This window comes from Sinohyriopsis cumingii, unplaced genomic scaffold (assembly GCF_028554795.1).
Source record: "Sinohyriopsis cumingii isolate HCF-2022 unplaced genomic scaffold, ASM2855479v2 utg001397l, whole genome shotgun sequence".
Classification (NCBI taxonomy): domain Eukaryota; kingdom Metazoa; phylum Mollusca; class Bivalvia; order Unionida; family Unionidae; genus Sinohyriopsis; species Sinohyriopsis cumingii.
This window is the reverse complement of record NW_028315993.1, coordinates 1,631,081-1,658,217: the sequence shown is the minus strand read 5'-3', so window position 1 is coordinate 1,658,217 and position 27,137 is coordinate 1,631,081. Positions and strand designations below refer to the sequence as shown.

Here is a 27,137-nt window from a genome sequence, read left to right as displayed (position 1 = left end):
ATGGGATTGGACATTACACATTCATTTCAAATGACGACAACAATGACAAAATGTCTTGGCTTCGCTGTACATTTCCTTCGCTGTTCCAAGTGTCTGGGAGAGGCTTTTGCCTAAATTTGGACATTTTTATTTTAATTTGCAATTTAATTTGTTTAAGTCTAAGTTTTGTAATATGTATTATGCAATATATTGCCAAACTATGCATGTATAACAAAATAAATTATGATTTGCTGTAACAATAGTTTGCTCAGTTATAAAGTTTAATTTAGAATGAACAATGCCAGTATAAAGTTTGTTAATCACAATGTTTGTAATTTTTTTGAATTATTGTAAAGATTTGGACTTTATCGAAGTGAGAATGCTATCTTCTCAATTGGATAATTATGTTCAAATAAAATATTGTGTAATATCCAAGTGGAATTTATAAATGGCATATACATGTATGTATATATATATATATATATATATATATATATGTGTGTGTGTGTGTGTGTGTGTGTGTGCATGTGTGTGTGTGTTAATTACATATGTGAATGTTTACGGTTTTTTTTAAAAGAGGTTGTGTAAAACTATATGTAAAAATATATACAATGTAACATTGCTGCAGAACATTCCACTGGGAAACGGTATTTTGTAATGTCAGGGAGCATCTAAAAAATGCCCCCCCCCCCCTCAAAATTACCGACACTGCTTTTAGCTTGTCAGAAATTTGCTGTGAAGTTACGTAAGGTGGCGCTATACAGTTTCGCATTTTGCATAGGGTTAGGATTTTAAAGAAAAAGAATGTCCCCGGCTTTCCTCACTGGTTATACTGGCTATTTAAAAAAGACCTTGTATATCTTAGGCATAATGCAAAGAACCTTTAATTCCCTTTATTTTGGTGTATGATTGATGGGTGTACTATGGGTTATAGAGTATACAGCTTGGCCTTACTTCAAATGTGCACCTTTCAAAAAAGTGCTAGCTCTACTTGGTCATTTTCACTTCCTGAACTTCAGAGGTAAATTGTATAAAAAAGAGCCGATAACTTTTTTTACATTTTATATATTTGGTAATTCATTCATTGCACTTTCAGAAGCTGGTATTGTCTAGTCTGGCAAAATTCATTTTCCCTATTTTAATAGCTGCTATGTATAGTGTACTTTAGACTAATTCAGACTGATTTTTTAACACAAGGGAGCAGTCATTTTAGTTAGCAGTGTGCTTAAATCATGTAAAATTTCCAAAAGTACAATATCCAAAAGAAATATCATCCACATTACATTAATGTAGCATAGAGGTATGCAAACATTCTCTCCACTGTGCATGTTTTAAATGTGAACTACTTCACCTTACATACGTCACTCTCTCAAAAGTACATATTATCTGGTGAGCGCCACCATAAAGAAGATGTAGGTATTATTTTTGTATGATTTAATTATGTTTATATGGCTGAAACATTTAAGTCGCAAGCATCAAAACAATCCTTATGAATAATTCTCCTGCCTTTTTCCACACAGAACAGTATTTATGAGTGTCAGAGTCTCTAACAAGTCCAGCCTACCCCCCCCCCATGATAAAAGTGAGCTATTTTAAGAATGCACATTACATTTTGTAAACATAGCAACCAATGTTATGCTGAATGACAGGAACATGAAACTAGCCAGAATTATTTCTGAGATATCAACAATGAATTTTACAATTAGAAAAGGGAGGTAACTCATCAGCTTCATAAAGGTCAAAGGTCAAAGTGTAAAATATTTGCCTATTGTTTAATATGGAAGAAGCGAATTCACTTTCTCTTCATTTATTTTTTTATTTCATTGCAAATAAGTGAAAAGAAACATTTTCACCATATATTTCTGTCACTTATTGCAACAGTTTTAAATTTAAGTTGACTCTATTCCTATATTCTAAGTCTTCTAATTTCCCCATAATTAAGGTCACTACTCACACAAACATACCTCATGGCAAATTATGTAAGCAAGAGAAAAATGATCATAATTAGCTTATTTTCATGCTTAACATCAATATGAATGTACCATTTTATTCAGAACATCATACATAATTATATGAAAATAAAAAAAAATAATTGCAAACATTTTTTTATTTTCTTTAAGGTGGCGCTATACAGTTTCGCATTTTGCATAGGGTTAGGATTTTAAAGAAAAAGAATGTCCCCGGCTTTCCTCACTGGTTATACTGGCTATTTAAAAAAGACCTTGTATATCTTAGGCATAATGCAAAGAACCTTTAATTCCCTTTATTTTGGTGTATGATTGATGGGTGTACTATGGGTTATAGAGTATACAGCTTGGCCTTACTTCAAATGTGCACCTTTCAAAAAAGTGCTAGCTCTACTTGGTCATTTTCACTTCCTGAACTTCAGAGGTAAATTGTATAAAAAAGAGCCGATAACTTTTTTTACATTTTATATATTTGGTAATTCATTCATTGCACTTTCAGAAGCTGGTATTGTCTAGTCTGGCAAAATTCATTTTCCCTATTTTAATAGCTGCTATGTATAGTGTACTTTAGACTAATTCAGACTGATTTTTTAACACAAGGGAGCAGTCATTTTAGTTAGCAGTGTGCTTAAATCATGTAAAATTTCCAAAAGTACAATATCCAAAAGAAATATCATCCACATTACATTAATGTAGCATAGAGGTATGCAAACATTCTCTCCACTGTGCATGTTTTAAATGTGAACTACTTCACCTTACATACGTCACTCTCTCAAAAGTACATATTATCTGGTGAGCGCCACCTAAAGAGATAAGGGAATCTCCAAGAAAAAGTATATAAATTGTGTTAGTAAAACACACGTCATCAGATATGAAAGTGTATTTCTCATGGAAGACCAGTGATTTATTTTCGTGAATATACGGAACTCGTCATAATAATTTATCCATGAGAATATATATATATATATATATATATATATATATATATATATATATATATATATATATATATATGGCCATGATACACGCGTTTAAAATTAAAAATGCCTTTACTTTCCTCCTGAAAATAGCCACTTTCTTCGCAAACAGTTGTCTTCGTGAAAAATCATAACGGAAATTACATGCACGACATTTGACATGATTAATTCTTTACTATTCTTGAACATGATGAAATGGTGCAAGACCCTTTAGGGAAATGAAACTCGACACATCGATAATTATATATATGGAGTTCGGAACTTCAGGCCTGGTAAATATTTCTCTTGAAAAAGATGATAAATTGACATCAGAACTACTATACAAAAAAGTGATAACCCTAGACACATTTACACTGCCCATGTTTAAACATCTTACAAAATTATTACTTCGATAGCTGCAAATGTTTGCCAGGAGTTTGCACTTAACACCATTAACAACCATGATAACCACTTGGTTAAAAGCTGACGATGTATATTTTGTTTTATATTAAAAGTAGCCTAATTTACCAATAAATGCAATCTTCAAAACATAAACTTGTGTATAATCTGTTTTCCGTTATGTTTGTCTGACTTTTTTTTATTTTTCCCAGAGAGTTATTTTGCAATCGGAGTTTGTATGACAGTTGAAGACACGCACTCTGTCAAACATCGATACTAAAACTCTACCGCTGTTTTGACCCCTGTGTCATGTAAACTTTAGTACATCGGGCTTCGCGGATTTGTAAATAAGTACGTTTCTCCATGTTGCATGTTTCCGTCAGCGTTCTTTTCAGTGCAGACGTCATAATTCAAGGCAGGCATACCAATGTAAGAAAATGCAGCAGACAAGTAAATGAATGAAGACGTTTATTAACAGGGACTTTCATTGAAAAACTCAGTGTAGTACATACATATAGGGTAACGACTAAATGTTGAGTATGACAGGGAAATGTTAGATGAATGATTTATTATTATTATTATTATTATTATTATGTTATTATTATTATTATCTAGTGAGTTTCGTTCACCTGCCCTTCTCCGCGATTCCCCGTTTGCATGGCCAACTCCAATAATATGGTTAAACAACTTTTCAAAGAATGAAAAAAATGGCATTCATCAGGTTAAATTCTTTATATTTTCTCTATTTTTTCGGCTTTTAATGGAATTTGAAACAGAATTGAAATTTTTAAGTGTTACTATTATAGTTGTAAACTAATGAAGTGTTTCTAATTTTGTTGTGGTTTTATTAACAAATGTAAGTTTAGTTGGCTGTGTTTAATATAGTGTGCTATCATGCTTTCATATTGTTGTACTCGTTAAAATCGACTGCCGTTATTCTGTTTGCAAAACTGGTCTATCCGTTTTATTCCTAGTTTTGACTAAAATCCCTTTTTTTTATTTTAAAAATGTACCACCCCCCACCCCCCCCCATTTTGGTGTATGTCCCTGTTTTGTGATCAGTTATTACGTGGTATTGTGATGAAGATCTTCACTCCATAGCTTTCAAGGAATGACATAGAGTTATTTAATGTAAGGATTGACTCATGTCTGAATTTGTCTTGTCCATTTTTTGGAGGAGTATAAGATTAATACACACGTACGAATGCACGTACGTAACATGATTAAAAATGAGAGACAATAGCAGTTTCCACACAGAACCTGTTAACATACTATTATTGGTATCTTCAGTCTGCTAAAATACTGTACAGAACTATAATAGTGTGATTACTGGGTCTGTGTGATGTCTGCTGTAAATCTCTCTTGTAATAATAATAAAATGATAACGCCATTACGACGATTGTAATGGTCAGTTATTTAGTATTTAAATTATACATGTATAGTATTTTTGTGTAGATGTGTATCAACGTTTATAATATGCATTATTTTAATGTTTATATCACGTAAATATACAAGTTATTTTAGTATTTTAATATAAATATACATATGCAAATTTAGTAATATATACGACGACAACCACCATGACCATCGCATTTTTGTGAGAGCTAAATTTAGAACAATAGAATAAGTATAATAAATTTAACAGGAATTAATTTTTAAAGTCATAAATATAATTAATTAAATTATTATTAATGTATTAGTACCTACACACTGCAAATATACAAGTTATTTTAATATAATTATATATGTTTAATATTTTTGTGTTTAGATGTGTATTCATGTTTATATCACTTTATTTCCACAGCCGACAAGTCCTCCGAATTCATCTCTATTGTCGTCTGCCAAGACAAGATAGTCGTCCTAGACTTCAATACGGATAAAGTCCAGATACATCGACTCCATGATGGAAAATTCCTGGCATCGTCAGACAGACTGAAGCCAGTACTACGTGACATGTGTCTGATAGACGCCATGACAATTTGTGTCCTTCATCAAGACGGTCAGATAAAAATGATGGCCATTAATACTACAGACATGTCACGTGATATTAAAACGACCAGGACTTTACGTCTAGAGGGAGTAATGGATGAATATCATGGTGTTGTCAGATTGAATGACAGTCTTGTTGTCACTGGTGTAAGACGGGGCACGATGTACTGTTGTGTTGTGTCACTTGATGACGGACATGTTGACACAATTCACCGGATTTGTGAAGGGTACAGATGGAGGAGTGGAGTGACAACAAAAGACAACATGATTTATGTCTCGTGTAATGCTGGTTATGAATTCCCTGATAATACTGGTGTATATGGATTCGACATTTTGAATCCCAGTCAATGTAAATATAAATACAAACATCAACGTCTACAAAGGCCGAGATCAATCGTTATAAATGAAGACAGGAATATTTTCGTATGTAACAGTGGATTCCGTGATTCCTGTATTCATCAACTTACAGCTTCATGTCAACTTGTCGCCATTTTCACACAGGAACTTCCATTTAATGCCATATTCTGGGACAATGGACGTCTGTATGCCACATGCTGGAGTAGTAGTGACATTATTGTATTCCGTCACGTGCATCAAGGTAATTCATATTTCTTATATTTTATTGACATAAACAAACTTTTAATGACGTCATATATAAAATTACAAACTTCATTTATTGAAAATTCTCAAAGATTTCATTTTAAATTTAGAAAACAAAATGTCAACATGACAATTTAGTCATGTTGATATGAAGTTACATATAAATAAAACAGTTTTTTGTTGTTATAACATTTATATTAAGTTCATTTTAATATTAAGTGATTTACATTTATTTATACTATTTATTTATAATATATTTATTTATATGTAAATAATAATAATATACATTTTATAGACATAATTTATCAACGACTGAAAAGGACGACGAAATTTTATACCGAGTTTGTCCACCAGGTGTCGCTTTCATTCCAAGCGCGTGCCATTCAGTCTGGTTAAATATAGATTACAAAGATGGCCGTTGGATGTATTCACTTGTTCTGTATAAGGTTTTATGAATTTTTTTTTTTGTTTTTTTTTTTTTTTTAAATTATTACGTGTTGCTTTTATTGCATTTATAACGCTCCAAATTGGAATAAAGCAACAATTCGGAAATTACACGATTGTGTCTAGCAATATAAATAGACAGAGCGGCTGGTTTGTGTAATTCTACGAATTATCGCACACGTCGGAAATTAAAGATAAGTAAGTGGTTTTGTATCACTTCCATTAGTGCCTTTTCAGTGACGCATGTTAATAGATACATTTTTTAAATTATTTTCTGCAGGGAAAAATACGTGAATAATAAAACAAATAAATTTCTCACAAGTGATTTTGACAATATCACATTATATACTGTAAGGTGGGAAACCTAAAGAAGTGTCAGGTTTTTGCAGCTATTGGCGAAGTTAGCAAAATTAAAGGACAGTTTCATCAGTTTCGAGTGAACTCTTAGACAGATGGTGAAGTTTAGTTTTATAAAATGTTTTCTAAGTACAATGTACATGTAGTAAATTGTATAAACTGTATTAATGACTTAATATGATTTTTCTGTCTTTCCTAATTATTACAGCAGTGATGAAATACTAAAACTTTATATTGGTTCAATCTGGAAATATTTTTAAAAAATAAATTCATTTTGATTTACACGAATAAATAATAAACTTGTTTAGATATTGCTCATGATTTTATCTAATAAATGAATCATTTGTTTGAAATGAAGATACTAAATTATTCCGCTGCTTAAAGAATAGATGTAACAACTGCATAGTCCCTATGGTATTGTAATACACAATCTGCTCTCTTAGAGAAATTATAACAAACTTAAAAGTTCATTTACAACAGACTGAACCATTTTACAGAATTTAACATTGTAAGAGATATTCAGTATAACACATGACAACTTTAACCTGTAAATGAATATAGCATACAACAGTTACAACTAAATAAAACTCGTAAAATTTGTCCTTTTCCATGACGTACAACAGTTACAACTAAATAGAGCTCATACAATTTATCCCTTTAGATGACGTATAACAGTTACAACTAATTATAGCTAATAAAATTTGGCCCTTTAGATGACGTACAACAGTTACAACTAAATAGAGCTCATAAAATTTGTCCCTTTAGATGACGTACAACAGTTACAACTAAATAGAGCTCATAAAATGTGTCCCTTTAGATTTTTAATATGTTCAGAATATTCATCTTGTGCTACATCTCCAGTCAAGACCTTTCCTACCTTTAAGCCAATATTTTAGGTTTCATGGTCTTTCACGCTGCTATTTTTGTATCAAGATTGTCAGGTACTTTACACACTCCAATGTATCAGGAAAATCATTACCTATATGAGGATTGTCAGGTAAATGGACTTACATACTTCAGTGTATTAGGGAAATCATTACCTATATCAAGATTGTCAGGTAGTCAGGTAAATGTACCTTACACACTCCAATGTATTAGGAAAATCATTATCTATATCAAGATGAACTAGATATTTTTATTTTAGGAGTGAAAATGTGTCAGTAGTAAAATAGAAAATTACATCAGCTGTCTGAGAAAGATAAATACATTATATTTCACAGGGATGGAATTTAATGTACATCTAGATAACATACATAAACATTCACACAGATATTAGGGATTTGCATCAAATTAGGTAAAATAATACAGATGTTAAGGATTTGCATCAAATTAGGTAAAATAACATAGATATTAAGGATTTGCATCAAATTAGGTAAAATAAAACAGATGTTAAGGATTTGCCTCAAATTAGTAAAATAATACAGATGTTAAGGATCTGCATCAAATTATGTAAAATAATACAGACATTCACTCAAGAAAATGGGGAATTTTACAGCTGACTAAAACACCTGTACGTAGCTGCATGTCTCCATGCCACAGTCTGTCCCATCTTTGAGAGACTTATCTATTTCTGTTTCCCATACAAAATGTGTGTTTGTATATAGATGTAGAAAATTAACTTGTTATGTGAGTTATTCTTATTTTCTTTTAATCGGTTAAGGATATTTGAAAATTGTTTATATATTTTGTCATGGCCAGAAATTGTTTCGGTATCTATCTCTGGCAGCAATCAACTGCATATACTAAGTCTAGTTAAGTTTTGTATTTAAGAGACAGTCCAATCTAGTTGTGTTTAAGAAACAGTCCAACCTAATTGTGTTTAATTTTTTTCAGAAGGGTTGATACGTAGGTTGATGCATTCTTTGGGTCTTGGTCGCTCCCAAAAGAAACTTGCCAAACAGCACAGTCAAGGTAAGGGTTGCATGAGATAGCAGTTTTGTTTTAAAAGCTTTTTTTAACCATAGATCACATTGCTAAAGGCCAGTCAAGCTTATATTCTGACCATGTGTCCTTTGTGTATTGTACTCTGCCTATCATCCATTCATCAATATTTGTTATGTCAAAACTACACGTATAAGAATGCCCATATATGTTGTACTGTCCATTTGAATTTAAGTGGGAGCGTTGTCCATACTATGTTGTAATGTCCACTTGAATTTCAGTGAAAGTTTTGTGAATATTACTGTTAGATTGGATATAAGTGGGGTGGGGGTTGGGTATAATATTGCTGAGCTATTTTTGTCAATGTGGTTCTTGTGAAAACTCCTTGGAGGATTTATCAAAATGCCAATTGATAACATTACTAAAGCACATGTATGCTGATCTATGTTTTCATATTAGGATATTAGCTGTGTTATTCATAAATGGAAATTTAGGGAATCAAGATTTGCTTTTGATTGATAGAACTTTATGAAGAAATCAAGATAAATAGTTTGATTACTTTATATTATTATGTATAATGTATTTATTTATATTTTTAATTGTTAAAATAATGAAGATAATCATGTAAATTTCAAAGTTTTTAATTGTTTAATTGCTGTGTCAGTATCCAGTTTTTAAATACAAAATGTGTTTCTACAAACCACCCGGGGCCATGAGTGCCAAGTGATCTAAAGCACTTGTCATTACAAACCACTGTCTGCAATGGTTCAAGTCTCGCATTCAACCAGTGTGGGTATGTGAGAAAGCTTGTCAGTAGCTTCTTGTGAGTAGTGGTTGTTTCTGGGGCTTTCTTGGGTTTTTCCACTACCATTGATACTGGCCACCATGTATTGCCTATCTTGTGCTGAACAATGGCGTTAAACCCTAAAACACTAACAACCCTCAAAAAAAAGCTAGAGTGAAATTTGAGTTATGTCCCTTGGTACCATTATTTAAAAAGAATTAAATATTATTCAAACTTATATAATAAACATAAAGGATGAAAAAGTGATAAAATCATTATCATAATACTTTTAATAACTTGGTTATAAATAGTTATATATAATGAAATTATATTATAACAATTATTTATTGTATAACTACTTATTTATTTCTATTAATGTCAGTATTATGCAAATAATTTTTGAATATAATTTGTGTTACAGAGGCAAGGCATGTTATTCTTATTATAAACAAGAACACATGAATACAGATATAAAAACAGCCTAAAAGTCTTACACTTCTGAAACTCATTCTTGTTACATAGGCAAAACAACTACATTTTTGGAATGTTTGTGCAACAATCTGATGAATATTTGAAGAAAAAAATACTACAAATAATATATAACCAAAATAATCCAAAGAAGAAAAGTGAACGAGCTCACAAGCTGAAAGAAGAAAATCAAAATGGCTGCTGCACACAAAAAATCAGAGTTAGAAAAATATTTCAAGACAAGGAAAATAGAGACAGAGGAAGGATCCTTTCTTGAATGTGCCTACAAGGAAGATACACAAGAAATGGAAAGAAGACTGGGAATGGCCTCAGTGATGACATCACTACAAATAATGAATAAAGATTTTGTAAGCCTAACTCAATCCCTCAAGAGGAAGTGCTTTCAAGGCTAGATACTACGACCTAAAGGGAACCAGCCATTCAGAAAATTAATCATTGGAAGAGAGACAGTAAACATCAAGAAACTGTCACCAGCATTAAGAAAAATAAAAAAAAAAAACAGACCAACGAGCTACATTTATCAGATAAACCTCTAGAAATACCTCTGCAAACAATAGTGGAGAGATTTGATAGAAAATTTTACATAAAGGTGACCAAAGCCAGAATGGGCACCCACCCATTAGGCCCAGTTCTAAATGGGATAAGAATACTGGAGACTGAGAAGACAGAGCTACAGAAAATAAAGGCAGCCATCTTTTTGTATCGATTTTTAACAAAATAATGGTACAAAGGCTGTATCCACCACAGAAGTGCAACGGATGTGGGAACCCATATGAAATTTTCCACATGGATTGGATATGGAATCCACACGTACTTTTGCAGAAATACCCATTTGGACATTTTTATTCTGTTGCTGAAGCACTCTTATGGATTTCAGTGTATCCATATGGAAATGTTATGGATTCCTTCCGTACTCCATATGGAAAATCTCATGGAATATGCAAATTAGTTCACAAGATATATAGGTTGTCCATAAGGAATAAAATTAAAATTCCATATGGAATTTGTGAATAATCCATATGGAATTTGTGAATAGCTCATCCCGTACAAAATTTTCATGTGCTTGTAAATGCCTTATACCGACAATGTATGCACCATCAACTAGTTTTTCTGTAGTTTTGTAATGATTACTTAAGTTTTTGAAAGAATGGATCTATATCTGTTTCAATGACAGTCTGCTGCCAGAAGAAAACAAATAATTTTGTCAGTTATTTAGATACTACATAAAAATTAAAATACGTACAGTTGTGTATAGATCATCCCATTCTGCCAGCATTCAATAAAGAATTGATCTTTGTGAATTTTGATATTTTTTGTAGAAAGAATTCAGGTAATAAAAGGCATGCAAGATTTAATGCGATTTTCCGTGACAGAGACTTGATTCAGTATTGAGGCCTAATGGCAGTTATTTCCCTTTTTTAGTCAGGAGACTGGTTTACGAATTTGCAGATATGTACACAAAATATTTTAGGCACAGGAAATACAAAATGACCATGGTAGCCTTGTGTTAAAATTAGGTAGAATTTTCAAGATTGAACCGTCTTAAATGTAGCTCATTAATTTGGGAAATTTCATTGTAAGCAGAACCAATATATATGCAGGAACCTATTCTAGGACCAAAAATAATTTGAAATCATGGAGTTATCATGTTGGTGAGTAAACTTAAAGAGTGTGTTGTATTTTGCATTTACGATCTCGTGCTAATTGAGCTACGTGACGGTGGGGCGAAAGTGCAGTTTCACGTTTACAATTTAAATGCGTCCAATAATGACTTTATAATGTATCTTTAACAATCCTTGAGATGACAACTATAAAGATCATTATCATTTACTGATGTGGTTGCCAAACTGCAGTACCGTAATCAGTGCAGTGCTGTCACTTATCGACAATAGGGTTACGAGATTATAAAATTACACATGCTTGTTAATCATATTTACATTATTCTTGTGATCATTTTATTCCTCTCACATATCAGATTGAACCATTGTACATCTAACTTCTTTCATTCCCAAAGAAGATGGCAGTTATTATATTTCAAAATGCCTTACAGTATCAAGTTTCAATGCATTTTGTGTGTTTAAACCTCGAAAGTACCAGACATTAATTTGACATTTGTCTTAACCATTTCAAAATAGATGGCAAAGCCAAAACGTATGATCTCCTTAAATGATGATCTTGAATAACACAGATGTTTCTTAGACATGTTAAGTGATTTTTGAATGTTGAACTAAAAACGAAATATCTTTTGCCAAGGAGGTAAATAGTCAATATTTTTCCTGGTTACATAGTACAATGTGGCTGTAATCATTTTCAATGGATGATACCTGAATCATACCAGAAGTAGAGGAGGATGCATAATTTTATACTGAGAGGATTTTGTTTAGAAGAGGTGATTCAGTGTAATTCAAATGGCTAACATTGTTGTTCTTCAGCTAATAGTGTATGATTTTGACAGATGAGAGCAAGAGAGATGATTTTGACAGATGAGAGAGAGATGATTTTGACAGATGAGAGAGAGAGAGAACATAACCGTTTGACACTATCCTTCCCCCCAGATGGACTTCTATATGGAAGTGAATTAGTAAAGACATATAACAAGCCATACAGAACAAAAATGTAGAGAGTTTCACCACACATCCAATTCACGTTATTTTTCTCTGATTAAATATTATTAAATGATTTGGTGACTTTATTCTTTCTTTCATTGTGACAGAAAGATCTAGTGCCAATTAATGTACACCATATATTAACATTTTCATTTTAATATGGGATATTACTGATACTTTTCGGACATCAAGAGTTAGAAAATGGATGTAAGTGACCATGTATAGAATAATTCAATTGATGTCGTATCAGTTCTTCTGATGCATCTAGATAGGCCAGCTTTGTTTGCAAGCTTGCATAAGGTTGTAATTAGTAAGATTATGCAAGCTTGTAATTAGTAAGATTGTGCAAGCTTGTAATTAGTAAGATTATGCAAGCTTAAAATGAACAAATTAAGCTCTGCAAGCTTGCTGCAGTTTCAAGTCTGAGTTTGCAGTAAAGTTGTATTGCATGCTTGCCGCTATCTTAAAAATAAGCTTGCCATTTTGGTTTGGCTAACCTGACATTTTAGCAAGTTATTTTGTTGATACAAATCTAGACTGGCTTAAGCAACTGAAACACATTTGCTCTTGTAGTAAACTCCACAATTTAATTTTTGCAGAGAATTATATGTTATCTATCACTCAACCATTGGAAATTATTTTACAGTGCATGGTTGGGACAAACTTTTTGGAAAGAAATGCTGCACAATCTTTCTGTATATACTTTCCTAAAGAGTGTGACTTGATTTTTGTCTGCCAATATGATACACTTGTTGATATTTAAAACATGTATTCATTTTGCTTTATTAAAAGATAAGCATGTGTTTTATGTTAAATATATCATTGTTTGTACATGTAGTTAGCAGATCTCACAATGTATACTATAAATTGGGTTTTGTTTGCATCAGATTCATTTTTTTAACCACTTCTGCATCAAAAATAAACACCATGCTGATTACATGTATATGCAATTTACAACATGCTTGCTTTTTGCTTTCTTATGCACCCTTTGGCTTTTAATCACCCTCTGTCTCATGCCAACCTGCTTTGTAACATAACTGCATGGTGAGTGGTATCTGTTCCATATAAGCCATTAGCCAGGAAACCTAGTACAGGACCTGGGGGTTCGGGTTAGAGGAAGACATGATTAGTTTGGCTTGTGGGTTTTAACACTATTTTTCAGTAATGATAACATATACTTGCTGGCCAGTATATTTGGTGGAGGAATAACCTGGTATGTTGCCAACAAGCTTTTTCACACACCTAAATTGGCCGAGCTGAGACCAATTCATGCACATGTGAGAGTCATCTATAAAGGTGAGAGCATTAGACCACTCGGCCACCAGTGTGGTTCCAGGAGTGGGGTAAATGTGGAACAGATTACATAGATATACAGCGAATGAAATTGAGAATATAAAAATTACAGTTATCTTTTTTTATTGTCAGTCACTGCATCTTATGTTCATCATGTTTAACATGTTCCCACACAGTAAAATGCACATACACTGATATCCAATAAATATCCATTAGCCCAGACTCTATGTTGCACTTTTGCTCCAGGTACACATGCAAGTGACATACATGTAGCACACTTGGGTTCAAATACAATGTAATTGGTATAATTAAGTAATTAATTTCAATTATACTGTATTTGGATCTGTAATTGAATATCAGCATTATTGTGACGTCCATCAGTAGCATGTGTATAGCTTTCATGTCCAGCATCATGCCCAGTCAGATTAACTTATAGGAGAAGGGGTGTTTATATGCCTAACCTGTTGCTCAGTGTTTGTGTCATGTGCAGACAGAGGATATATATATATATATATATATATATATATATATATATATATATATATATATAATCCTAGTGTCATGCATGTAGGTGAGGGAGTGTTTATATGCCTACCTGTTGCCCAGTCCTAGTGTCCTGTGCTGGCAGAGCATATTTATATTGTGTTGTCCAATCATCATGGTAGATGTAGAGAGTGGGGTGTTTATGTGCCTACCCAGTTGCCCAATCCTAATATCATGTGCATTGAAGAGGTATTCATATGCATAGCATATCGCTTGATTCTAGTGTCATGTGCATATATATATATATATATATATATATATATATATATATAATGCAAAATTTGTTCTCTGTGCTACATTTCATTGTTGGACTTTAGCCAACATACCTATCTGACGTCACTCATGTGTACACACCAGCAAGATATTTACGCTCCTCTTCTGACAATCATATACTCATTATTCCAAGCATGAAAACAAAGTCATATGGACAGCGTTCTTATGCATACCAGGGCCCAGCAATGTGGAATGAATTGCCCACTGAACTTAGACACAAAGACACAGTGATCACATTCAAGAGAGCTCTCAAAACTCACTTATTTCAATAGCAAGAGCAAACTTAAAGACCTAATAATGTTTCCTACCTGAAATATTCTCAGCATGTTTTTTATTTTTTTAATGTTTTTCTAATTTCATGTTGTTTGTTTTTGTAATAATATTATTATGTTTCTTATCTTATAGGTGTTGTCTAAAGTTATAAAGTGCTTAGAGCTTCTAAAGATTAGGCACTATACAAAGTCCTCATTATTATATATATATATATATATATATATATATATATATATATATATATATATATATATATATATATATACACTGGTATATATACATGTTCCTGATCTTAGTGTCCTTGGTATGGAGGGGATAATTCTATACCTGCATGTTGCCCAGTTTCAGACTTAGTCAAAATAAACATACACATGATAGAGAAAACTGAAAATCACTTTGAAGTTTTGATTGATATAAAAGAAATGTAGAATTTGTTTTAAAGAACCTCCCAAAATTGATTAAGCCATATAAAGCAATTTGTTGATGTACAGATGGACATAATTATTAGAATGCTCCAATCACATGACTGACTTTGCAATTAACAAAATTATTCTGGAAATTCTATACAATATTTATAGGTTACTGCATTTTTATGGGAAAATATGAACAAGGTTTTCAGATGTAAATATTGCATGACCTTGGAAGTGCATTATATCCATCTGACAAAACAAATTTATATTTTCCCAGACAAACACAGTAATAATTATGTACAGTATACACAGCATATACATGATGTGAAGAATCTGGCTTGACACTAAATAATTAATCAATTTTAAAATTCAAATTATCTGGCTTGGAACACATGCACAGAGATCTGTGTAAACATAATACTATCCTGCATTGAAAAATTCAACTATGAAAATGATGTAAAATTACAGAAAAGCAGGCAGTATTTTTTGTACCAGAATTGTTCAATTTTCTAAAGATTTCATCCATTTAAGATGTTGATTAGGAAAAGAAGAAATGATAGGAGCCTACCTTATGTCACTGGAAATGTTGTTCCATACCAGTGGACCAGTATATTGAAAATTTTTTTAAACAATTCCTTCTTTGGGTATGGTATAATGTAATTTTCACTTTTTACGGACCTTAAATTTGGATTACCACCAGCATCACTTTCATGAAAGATATTGCTTAGATAGACAGGAATTGCTTTTCTAGATACTTTATACATCAATTTGGCCTTTCCAAGAAATATTTTTTAATGTATTGTTAAAGTTACCTTTATATTATTCACTGCATCCTGAAAATTGTCTTTACGTTGATCTAGAATTAAATGGCAAGCCCTCTTTTGGAGTCATAAGAGTGTTGTTATGTTTGAATTAGAGGTATTACCGCAAATTACATTACAGTAGTCCAGATATGGCTGAATATAACTTTCATAAAAGATGGCCTTATACTGAAGAGGAATGTTATGTTTTTTTTTTTTTATTTTCCACAGTAGCCAAATATAAGAATTAACCTTTTTTGAAACATGTGAATAGACCAAGTAAGATTATTATCTATGAATACACCAAGAATTCTATCTTGAGAGGTCATATTAAGGCTCACATTGTCAAATAGAACCTGGAGTTTGTCCCTCTCTAGCCTTGCTCATTTTTGTTGTGTTGTAACTAGTAAAGCTTTCGTTTTTTTTCTGTATTTATTATCATACTGTTTTCCTTGCACCATACTTGAAGTCTGTTGAGAGCATTTTGTTAGTTATTTTGAAGTATCATTTGGTTTTACCCATCCCAGACAGTGTAGTATCATTTGCATAGAGGTCAGTGGAAGAAATTGAAATTCCAATCTTAAGAGGTAAATCATTGATAAATATAATGAATAACAAAGGTCCAAGGATAGAGCCCTGTGGTACTTCACAATTATTATGTGTATGAGGAAATTTTGATTTGATATTCTGTTCAGAACATAATTGAAATATTCATATGTGCATATCCAGTTAAAGGATGTCTGTAACAAGAAATTTCTTATTCTCAGGCTTTCACAAATTAATTTGACTGCAGACTTGTTTATTCATATTTTAATATCTTCATTTAAATTGTCCCTATCAATGAAGCTGACAGTTTGTTCTGTTTTTGTGTAGGAAAGCACAGAGTTCCCGAAGTTCTGGTGAGTGATGAAAGAAAACAGCCTGTTACTGAGAAGACGTCAGCTGTCAAAGAACAGGGAGCTGTAAGTACTCCTTATCATGGACCATGTACAGATTTCCACCCACTCAATATTTGTAATGTTGTCATAGTAACAATTTTAAGCATTAAGATATCAAACAGGATTCCTGGATATATCATAGCAATGCATATTCTCATGATGGAAGAAAATGAAACATTTATGTTGGGTTATCGTTTTTCCTGAACAAAAATCATAAACCAAATATTGCTTCTATTTTCATTCAGATGCTAGCAAGCTGTATTCATCTGAATATTTGTGATTTGCTTTATGAACACTGTTTGATACAAGTTTTGTATTTTTCGTTTTCCATATGTTAGATTGAATTGCCAAGTGATATTTCCCAAGTTTTCTGCCAGAGCACCTGGCTTGATAAGCTAATGGTTTGTAAAGGCAGAACTCTATTTTCAAGTTCACTTTTGATTGAGTCACAAATTCAAAACATGAACTTGATTAGTGCCAAATAGAGTTCCACAGCTTCCTGAGAATGTTTGACTTTAATCCTTTGACTTGTAAAGGCAAAGCCCTCTTTTTATTTCATGTGACAACATTTGGATTGAGTTTTATCCTTGCTCTGTTGACACTTCTAAGCTCCATCCGAGCATACCGATACTGGTTAGAACTTTGAAGTGACACCCTGTTAATCTCTAAAAGTGTGTTTTGGAGTGGGTTTCCCATCTCCCTTAGAGGTCTGTAGGTGTTATTGTTTAAAAAAGTAATGTGATATAAAATTGTGCAGGGTTGATTTCTTTCTTATCCATCAGATTCTTAGAGTTTTTTATTTATCCCAAGAAGAAGCAAACACTTTCTTCCCTTTGTCCGTGCTGACAGTGGGCCAGATTTCTACCATTGTTGCTTTGGATTTAGGGTTGTACTACTCCAAAGGCTAATTACGGTCCTGGAATAGTTTCCTTCCCTCTCCCTATAATAATTTAAAAGTGACTTTTCTAGAGTCATTTTGTCCGAGCATGTGTTTTTCTTTCTTTTGTTTGTGTAATGTATGCATGCATTATTTTTTGGACAGCATAGCTAGGTCAAATCTAAGAGTTGTTTACATCCTATCTAAAACTTCCCAAGAAGAATAAATGTCTAAAAGCAGTTTTTCTGTTTGGTGAGTGTAAGTTGTGCGTTTATATAATAAATTATGCCTTAGCCTAGAAAAGGGGGTTACCATGGATGGACGCCAGGGGGCAAGAGTGGTGAACTTTATTTCATGGCCAACAGCTTTGGATCCATTGCCAGATAATGTTTTTATCAAACTGGTGAAAATGACTTAGGGGCCCTTGAGCCCAACATAGTGGTAATCAGTTATTGCAATTGAGTAGACAGTTTCTGGATCGTCGTGTCCAGTTTGTTTTATTTGGAGCATTATTGCCTTGGTTCCATCCATGAGGGATGACCCATTATTCTGTAGGACGGATGGATTCCATGGTGTTTACATGAGCCTAGATGGTGTGCATCTGAATGCACAGGGGTGCAGGTGGTTTTACAACAGACTATTGTCTTCAATTCAAAGACATATTCAGTGACTTTAATATTTTGAGTTGAAATTTTGAATTTTTATATTATGGTAGAAAGTCCAAGAACAGAATCTTTATTTGAAACTCTCTGCTTGAAATCTCCATCATATTTTCTCAACATTAACAGTTTTTGTTTTGTATTCTTAATAGCCAAACATATTTTTTTCTTTAAAGTGTAAGGTTAAAATATTACATGATTTATATAATCAGGTCGTGTTTGCTATTCTTTTGAGTTGTTAGTGGAGGTGTCAATGTGGGTCCTTTTAAGGTGTCAGGTTATGACATCCCTACTATTTTACTCTGCCACTATATTCTAATTTTGTACAATTTGGTTTATAATGAGTTACTGATGTCTGTGTATCTAGGATTAAATCATAAATCATGGGGTGCCCGCAGCTAGAGTCCTGTTTAGGTGTCACGGTTGACATCTCCAGTGCGGGCCTGTCGTGATTTTTCTTTTTTCATATGAATTATAAAATTTAAGTCATTTGAAGTATGCAAGACTTCATATTTTACAGCTAAAAATTTTGAAATAAATTCTAAAGTTCAGCCGTATTTGTTGTTTTCTTTTTGGTTATTAATGGAGAGGTCAGTGTGGGTCCTGTTAAGGTGTCACTTTTGACATTCCTATAACCACACCCCGTTTTAATTTTTTTTTTTTTTATAAAGAATTGTCAGATTTTTTCTTTTAAGGTTGTTGATTTAAATTTCTGTAATACATGTGTAATTCATATATTAAAGAGAGGCTACAGCAGCGGATTCCAAAAATCTGCAGGTGTATTTATCCTCTTTTTCTTGAAGAAAGAAGTATGTGTTACAAGTGATGTCATCTAATGATTGCCACCTAGTTCTACAACTTTATTCTAGCTTGCAGCTAGAAAGGGATTGCAGGTCTTGTGTTTTTAAAGTAGCCTTTAGGCTATCCAGACTGTTCTAATGTGTTTTTCTGTAATTAAATTTCCTAGTGTATGGTGTAAGTCTGGTGTTTTTGAACTAGCCTTTAGGCTATCCAGACTGTTTTGATGTGTTTTTTAATAGGGTTTTAGTAACCTTTTTTATTCCTTCTCTCATTTATTGCCATAAATATAAAGTTTATTGTTTTGATGTATAATTGTTTGTCATTAATTTGGTTGGTGTAGGGTAGCTTAAGTGGATTGAAATTACCTTGTTTTCTAATAATTTTATTTATTAATTTTTGTCTTTGGTTGGTGAGGTAATACAGTCTAGTATTATGTGCCTTTTACTGTCAATTGCAGTTTTGCAAAGAAAGCATTTAGATAAGTGGGGTATCGTGTTTCTATTGTAGGCTTCTTCATCTGTCCACCACACATTGTGTAAATAAAGATACATGCTTGCTTGTTTGTTGGTCTCATTAATCCCCTTGCAATGTTTCCATATACTTGGCCAATCTACATTTGTTACTTTGGTTTCAGCATGGATGGGTTTGTATTTAGTTGTGTCTATTATTTGTTTTTCTATCATCTTTTTATCAGCAGTTTGCCATAAATCTTTTTTTGATCGAAATTTTTTAATTGTCAAGGTTATTTTGCATGTACATTTGTGTGTGTGTGGGGGGGTAACTGATATTTTTAGAGTTTTATTTTTTTTGGATATCAATTTTATTAGTAAGTGATTTTCTAAACCAGTAAATATATAGTCCTTGCTCATTGGGTAATCCATATGAATTATTTTTCCAATTGTCAATTAGTAGGATTTCTGTTTTATTTGCATTAATTTGTGAGCCAGAGGCTTTTCTAAAATTAGTATATTGGTTGATATGATGAAACAATGATGATTTGGTAGTTATAATATTAGAGCAATCATCCGCGTGTTGAAAAGTTTTACATTCTGTATTCATGTTAGGTATCTTAATTCCTTTTATTTGGTCATGTTGTTGTATTGCTCTTTGTAATGCTTCAATTCCTAAAACATATAACAACATGGTCTTAATGGCCATGAAACAGAATGTGACTGCTTGGATCAATGGCTATGGAACATAATGTGACTGCTTGGATTAATGGCTATGAAACAGAATGTGACAACATGGTATTAATGGCTATAAAACAGAATGTGACTGCTTGTATTAATGGCTATAAAACAGAAAGTGACTGCTTGGATTAATGGCTATGGAACAGAATGCGACTGCTTGGATGAAACATAAAGTGACTGCTTGTATTAATGGCTATGAAACAGAATGTGACTGCTTGGCTTAATGGATATGGAAGAGAATTTGACTGCTTGGATTAATGGCTATGAAACAGAAAGTGACTGCTTGGATCAATTTCTATGAAACAGAATGTGACTGCTTGTATTAATGGCTATGAAACAGAATGTGACTGCTTGTATTAATGGCTAAGAAACAGAATGTGACAACATGGTATTAATGGCTATAAAACAAAATGTGTATCACTGCTTGTATTAATGGCTATGAAACAGAAAGTGACTGCCTGGATTAATGGCTATGAAACAGAAAGTGACTGCTTGGATTAATGGTTATGAAACATAATGTGACTGCTTGGATTAATGGATATGGAACAGCATTTGACTGCTTGGATTAATGGCTATGGAACAGAATGTGACTGCTTGTATTAATGGCTATGGAACAGAATGTGACTGCTTGTATTAATGGCTATGAAACAGAATGTGACTGCTTGGATTAATGGCTATGAAACAGAAAGTTAATGCTTGGATTAATGGCTATGAAACAACATGACTGCTTGGATTAATGGCTATGAAACAGAATGTGACTGCTTGTACTAATGGCTATGAAACAGAATGTGACTGCTTGTACTAATGGCTATGAAACAGAAAGTGACTGCTTGGATCAATTTCTATGAAACAGAATGTGACTGCTTGGATTAATGGCTATGAAACATAATGTGACTGCTTGGATTAATGGCTATGGAAGAGAAAGTGACTGCTTGGATCAGTTTCTATGAAACAGAATGTGACTGCTTGGATTAATGGCTATGGAACAGAATGTGACTGCTTGGATTAATGGCTATGGAACAGAATGTGACTGCTTGTATTAATGACTATGAAACAGAATGCGACTGCTTGGATCAATGGCTATGAAACAGAATGTGACTGCTTGGATTAATGGCTATGGAACAGAATGTGACTGCTTGGATTAATGGCTATTGAACAGAATATGATTGCTTGGATCAATGGCTATGGAACAGAATGTGACTGCTTGGAGTAATGGCTATGAAACAGAATGTGACTGCTTGGATTAATGTTCAGAGTTGGTAGGGATAAGGGACTATAACTGTATGACAAAATAAATCAGCTTCTTACAGACTTTAATGATCAGATAGTTAACCTTTAAGATTTAAAACTAATTATACAGTCTGTGGAAGGCAGATGTATTTAAATGAGGCCAACTGCTTCACACAGTGTGGTCTAGGATGACTGATGGTGGATTTATTTGCAACAAGGTGGAAAACTAAACTGCCCACCTGTTTCTTGCTGTTACCAGACCTGATTGCATGGGCCATCAATGCTCTAGCTGTTTCCAGACCTGACTGCATGGGCCATCAATGCTCTAGCTGTTCCCAGACCTGATTGCATGGGCCATCAACTCTAGCACTCAACTGAGAGTTACTTTAGGTGACAAATCATGGATAACTGGTGATAGATATACACAAACAAGTCTTAGTGATCTTAATGTTGCCCAAACAGATGAATTCACTGATCTCCCATCCATATCCATAACAAGAATGCTTTCATGAATGGCTATTTTCCTGCATGCAGTGAATAGAAAGAAGTTGACAATGCAGTTATGGAGATGATCTTGTAATATAGACGACCATACACTCAAAATGCATTTAAGGAAAAGTGATGAGGTTTTACGACCAGGTGTCACTGAAATGTCGCAACCCTATCGGCTCACATTCCACAACTGGCCAGCTTCTTTCTCTTTGATCAGAGGATATCTATCTTTGATTTCTAAAACCTTCATCTTTCATGGATGAGAGGACACTGGTCACAACAAAGACTTTTCTAAACTGCTAATTGTGATCAATCCCAGCCATTGTTTAAACAATCAGTACTGTGGGATTATGTGATTATATTGAAGGAGTTGAATATTTAGTGAATTACATTTGACTTAAGTGAAACTGTCCAGTATTAAGTAATATTCTTTATTACAAGATTTCATTGAAGGAAAAACAATAATTGTGTTAAATTTTGTTGTGCTGTCATGACAACACATAAGCATTCTAGTATTGGAATACCTTGGAACAGATTTCAGATTAGTGAGAAATTGATAATTCAAGTAGAATTAGAATTACAATCCAAGGATTCATATGCTGTACATTATTTTTATTCTTGGCCTTTATTTGATTTTGTGTTTTATTGAAATTTTTACATTTGGAAAACTTGAATGCTTGTTTTTTTCTTCTGTTTTACACAATTTTTAAGCCCCTAGAGGTAACACTTAGTTTAAAGGTTAAGTAGATGTGGCACTATGCTACATACCTGCTCTGTCAGCTCTGGCTGGAGTCAGAAAGAAGGAAGGTGGAACAACTTGCTGCATAGATGATCAATTAAGGGATCAGTTATACTACTAGCCTAGGAGGCTCACTCATTAGGTTAGTCCCATGACCCCAACGAGCATCTTCAAGTTGAGAACAACCCCATTTAGACAGGGACAATGGAACCCCTCTTGCCTTTAGTGAGGATAAAGGATAATGATTTCAACACCATCATAGTGGACTCAGTTGAGTTCTCAGAGGAACCAGTGGCAGTGGTCCGTTCCATTAGGGTTTCTGACTCCTTTCCACCAGTCAGGTTAGGTGATTTAAGAGGAGGCTAGGTCAAAGTTGACAGCTGTTTTCACCCAGAGCTGTCTCAAGCCTTTTTGACAGTGCAGATGAGACAGTTTGCTATAGGCTGAGGAGTTTCTCTGGGCATAATCTTGTCTAGATTTTCTGTTCCATCTGCACTCAGCGATACGATGGGAACTTGCATAGTTTCCTTAGAGACAATACAAGACAAGAGTTCAGCAGGCAGCAGTAGGGTTGGCCTGCTATCTCCTATTGTATGCCTTGGCTCCTGGTTTCTGTCTCAAGCTAAAGTGTCATCTACCAGCTTGGCCAATGTTACTGCCCATTGGATTAGGGCATAGTGCAAATGGAGAAATTGGCCAAGGCATGACTATACACCATAATGTAGCAATGTTATTTATGGTTCTTTGTAAGTGCGTGTCAGCTAATTGATCTCTCTTTTGTTATCTAGGTAGATCAGTGGCAGTCAAGCGTAGAGAGAGAGGTGCCTCCAGTTGTACAGGTCCCAGTGGATTCTGTTGTTGACAACCAAGGTAACGGTAACTGCATGCATTGTAACAAGTGTAGTAATAAATTGAGTATTGTGAGGTATTCCTATAGTAGGTACATTAGGCAATATATACTGATGTATAGAATTCTGTTTCTTACATAAGACCAGTAGATATAGACTATTATATTTCATTTTATCTGGTGCTTTACGGCACAGCTACTACATTCGTTGGTTGTGTGTATGACATATTAACTACCCCACAGCTGTGGCTGCCTTATAGAACAGTAGAAAAAATTAAAGTGGCAATGTAACCATTCATAAATTACTTAAGCATCAATCATTTAGGAATTTACACATTTGGGTTGTTCATATTTCAAAGTTATGTGGTTGTTTTAAGATTTGAATGGATGAAGGAAATTTGATTTTGATTGGAGTGTGCACCAGTGAAGAGCATAGGGTTGATGATTATTGATAGAAAATGTAAGGAAGAAAATATTAAATCTTCAGAAAATCATCTGTAGTTATTCCCTAAAGTAGAGGTAAATTGTTGACTTAAATGTCCAAAATCTTAAAGGGAATCTATGTCTGGGCAGGAGGATTTCATCTCCCACAGGACCTGAACCTTACGCTGGTCTGAGGTCCTGGACTGATTCTGTTTAGCTGCAGACTGGTAATATGTAAGCAACAACAGTCCACTGGACCTTTGAATTTCTTATTTGTTCCTGTAATTGAAGATAATGTGCTTTTTAATCCTTAAAACATCTGAAATGATTTTTAAGAAATAGCACCAATACAAGAGGAAGTTGAGCCATAGTGAGTGGCTAGTGTTGTAAAATATCTCTGGAAATCTGCAAATTTAGTTGGCAATATGCTGACTGCTAGGCTTAGGCCTGATCCTTGTGGATCAACAATTTGTTCTACATAGTTAAATCTTTGCATCAGTATTATCGGATTACTATATGTTCTAGATGCTAAGAGCTTATTCAAGTATGTATTTACTGGCACAAGGCAAGAATCAACCACAGAGAATTTGTCTGCCTCAAGATGTGTTGCAATAGAGGTCATCAGAAAAGCAGGTCTGACAGGATCACTGGAAAAAATGTATGGCCATGTGTTGGGCATATCTACCAAGTGTTCCATTTTTTCCCGTATTGGATCTGTAGCTTGGATCTGAATAGTTATACTTTTCCTTGTTTTTTATTTTAAAAAAATTATTTCAATTCTTTTTTTTAGATGAGGCACCCTGTTCCAGTATGACATAAATGTATTGCATATAGATAGTATAATTATAGGGATATGGAGTTTGAAGGACAATTATGTGGTCATGTTTAGATTTGTGAGGGAAACCATCTAGTCAAGGATAACATTTTGCATCACAGCATCGGATTCCTGCATCATAGCAGTCTAATTCAATCATTACAACAGTCTGACTCCTGCATCACAGCAGTCTAATTCAATCATTACAACAGTCTGACTCCTGCATCACAGCAGTCTAATTAAATCATTACAAGAGTCTGATTCCTGCATTACATCAGTCTAATTCAATTATTACAACAGTCTGACTCCTGCATCACAGCAGTCTAATTCAATCATTACAACAGTCTGACTCCTGCATCACAGCAGTCTCAGTCATTACAACAGTCTGACTCCTGCATCACAGCAGTCTCAGTCATTACAACAGTCTCACTCCTGCAACACAGCAGTCTAATTCAATCATTACAACAGCCTCACTCCTGCATCACAGCAGTCTAATTCAATCATTACAACAGTCTAACTCCTGCATCACAGTAGTCTCACTCCTACATCACAGCAGTCTAATTCAATTATTACAACAGTCTGACTCCTGCATCACAGCAGTCTAATTTAATCATTACAACAGTCTGATTCCTGCATCACATTAGTCTAATTCAATCATTACAACAGTCTGACTCCTGCATCACATCAGTCTAATTCAATCATTACAACAGTCTGACTCCTGCATCACAGCAGTCTCAGTCATTACAACAGTCTGACTCCTGCATCACATCAGTCTAATTCAATCATTACAACAGTCTGACTCCTGCATCACAGTGGTCTAATTCAATCATTACAACAGTCTGACTCCTGCATCACAACAGTCTGATTCAATCATTACAACAGTCTGACTCCTGCATCACAGCCGTCTAATTCAGTCATTACAACAGTCTGACTCCTGCATCACAGCAGTCTAATTCAATCATTACAACAGTCTGACTACTGCATCATGTCAGTCTAATTCAATCATTACAACAGTCTGTCTCCTGCATCACATAAGTCTGATTCCTTCATCACATAATTCTGACTCCTGCATAACATCAGCTTGACTCTCACCTCACAGCAATCTCACTCCATCACAACAACCTGACTCATGCATCACAACAGTCTGAATCAATACAGCATAGTCACTCATTACAGCAGTCTACATCACCTCAGTCTGACTCCTGTATCATGGCAATCTGCCATCTGACTCTATTTATCACAGCAATGTGACTCCTTCATCACACCAATCTCATTGCTGCATAAGTATGATATCTGCATCAGAGCAGTGTGCAGTCTGATTCTTTTATCATAATAATCTGACTCCAGCATCACAGGAGTATGATTCCTCAATGCAGCAGTCTGAACCCTGCATCACAACCATTTGCAGTCTGACCCCAGCATAACAACAGTCTGACTTCTGGATCACACTGGTCTGATTCCTTTATCACAAGAGTTTGATTCCTTCATCACATCAGTCTGACCCTTGCATCACACCAGTCTGACTTCTGGATCAAAACAGCCTGATTCCTTCATCACATAAGTCTGACTCCTGCATAACAGCAGCTTTACTCTCATTTCACAGCAATCTCATTCAATCACAACAACCTGACTCCTTCATCACAAATCTGACTCATTACAGCACAGGCTGAATCATTACAACAGTCTGATTCTTGCATCACAAGTTTGGCTCCCGCATCACAACAGTCTTGTCTGACTATTGCCTTATAATTGTCTAACTCCTTCATCACAGCAGTCTGACTCCTCCATTACAACAGTCTAACTCCTTCATCACAACAGTCTTACTCCTGCATCACAACAGTCTAACTCCTTCATCACAGCAGTCTGACTCCTGCATCACAACAGTCTAACTCCTTCATCACAACAGTCTTACTCCTGCATCACAACAGTCTAACTCCTTCATCACAACAGTCTAACTCCTGCATCACAACAGTCTAACTCCTTCGTCACAACAGTCTAATTCCTTCATCACATCCATCTCACTCCTGCCTCACAACACACATACAGAATAATATCCTATGTTGCTTGAATACCACACACATTAG

General features: G+C 34.1%; 2 protein-coding genes across 3 annotated transcripts in view; both read left to right on the top strand.

Annotated features, from left to right (window-relative positions):
* Nucleotides 1-7,587, top strand: part of LOC149772537 (uncharacterized) — a 32,780-nt gene extending 25,193 nt beyond the window's left edge. The window contains exons 3-4 of the mRNA XM_089947644.1: nt 5,106-5,888; nt 7,526-7,587. Of these exons, the coding sequence (XP_089803770.1) occupies nt 5,106-5,888; nt 7,526-7,587 (845 nt within the window). The remainder of the gene's footprint in view (nt 1-5,105; nt 5,889-7,525) is intronic.
* LOC149772536 (uncharacterized) overlaps nt 5,812-27,137 on the top strand; it is a 68,471-nt gene continuing 47,145 nt past the window's right edge. The window contains exons 1-4 of one of the 2 annotated variants that reach the window (XM_089947636.1): nt 5,812-5,888; nt 8,525-8,602; nt 16,917-17,005; nt 23,758-23,839. In XM_089947636.1, coding sequence (XP_089803762.1) covers nt 8,545-8,602; nt 16,917-17,005; nt 23,758-23,839 — 229 coding nt within the window. In that variant the 5' untranslated portion in view covers nt 5,812-5,888; nt 8,525-8,544. Of the gene's footprint in view, nt 5,889-8,524; nt 8,603-11,372; nt 11,498-16,916; nt 17,006-23,757; nt 23,840-27,137 lie in introns of those variants that run through there. The other variant, XM_089947637.1, reaches the window with a different exon arrangement.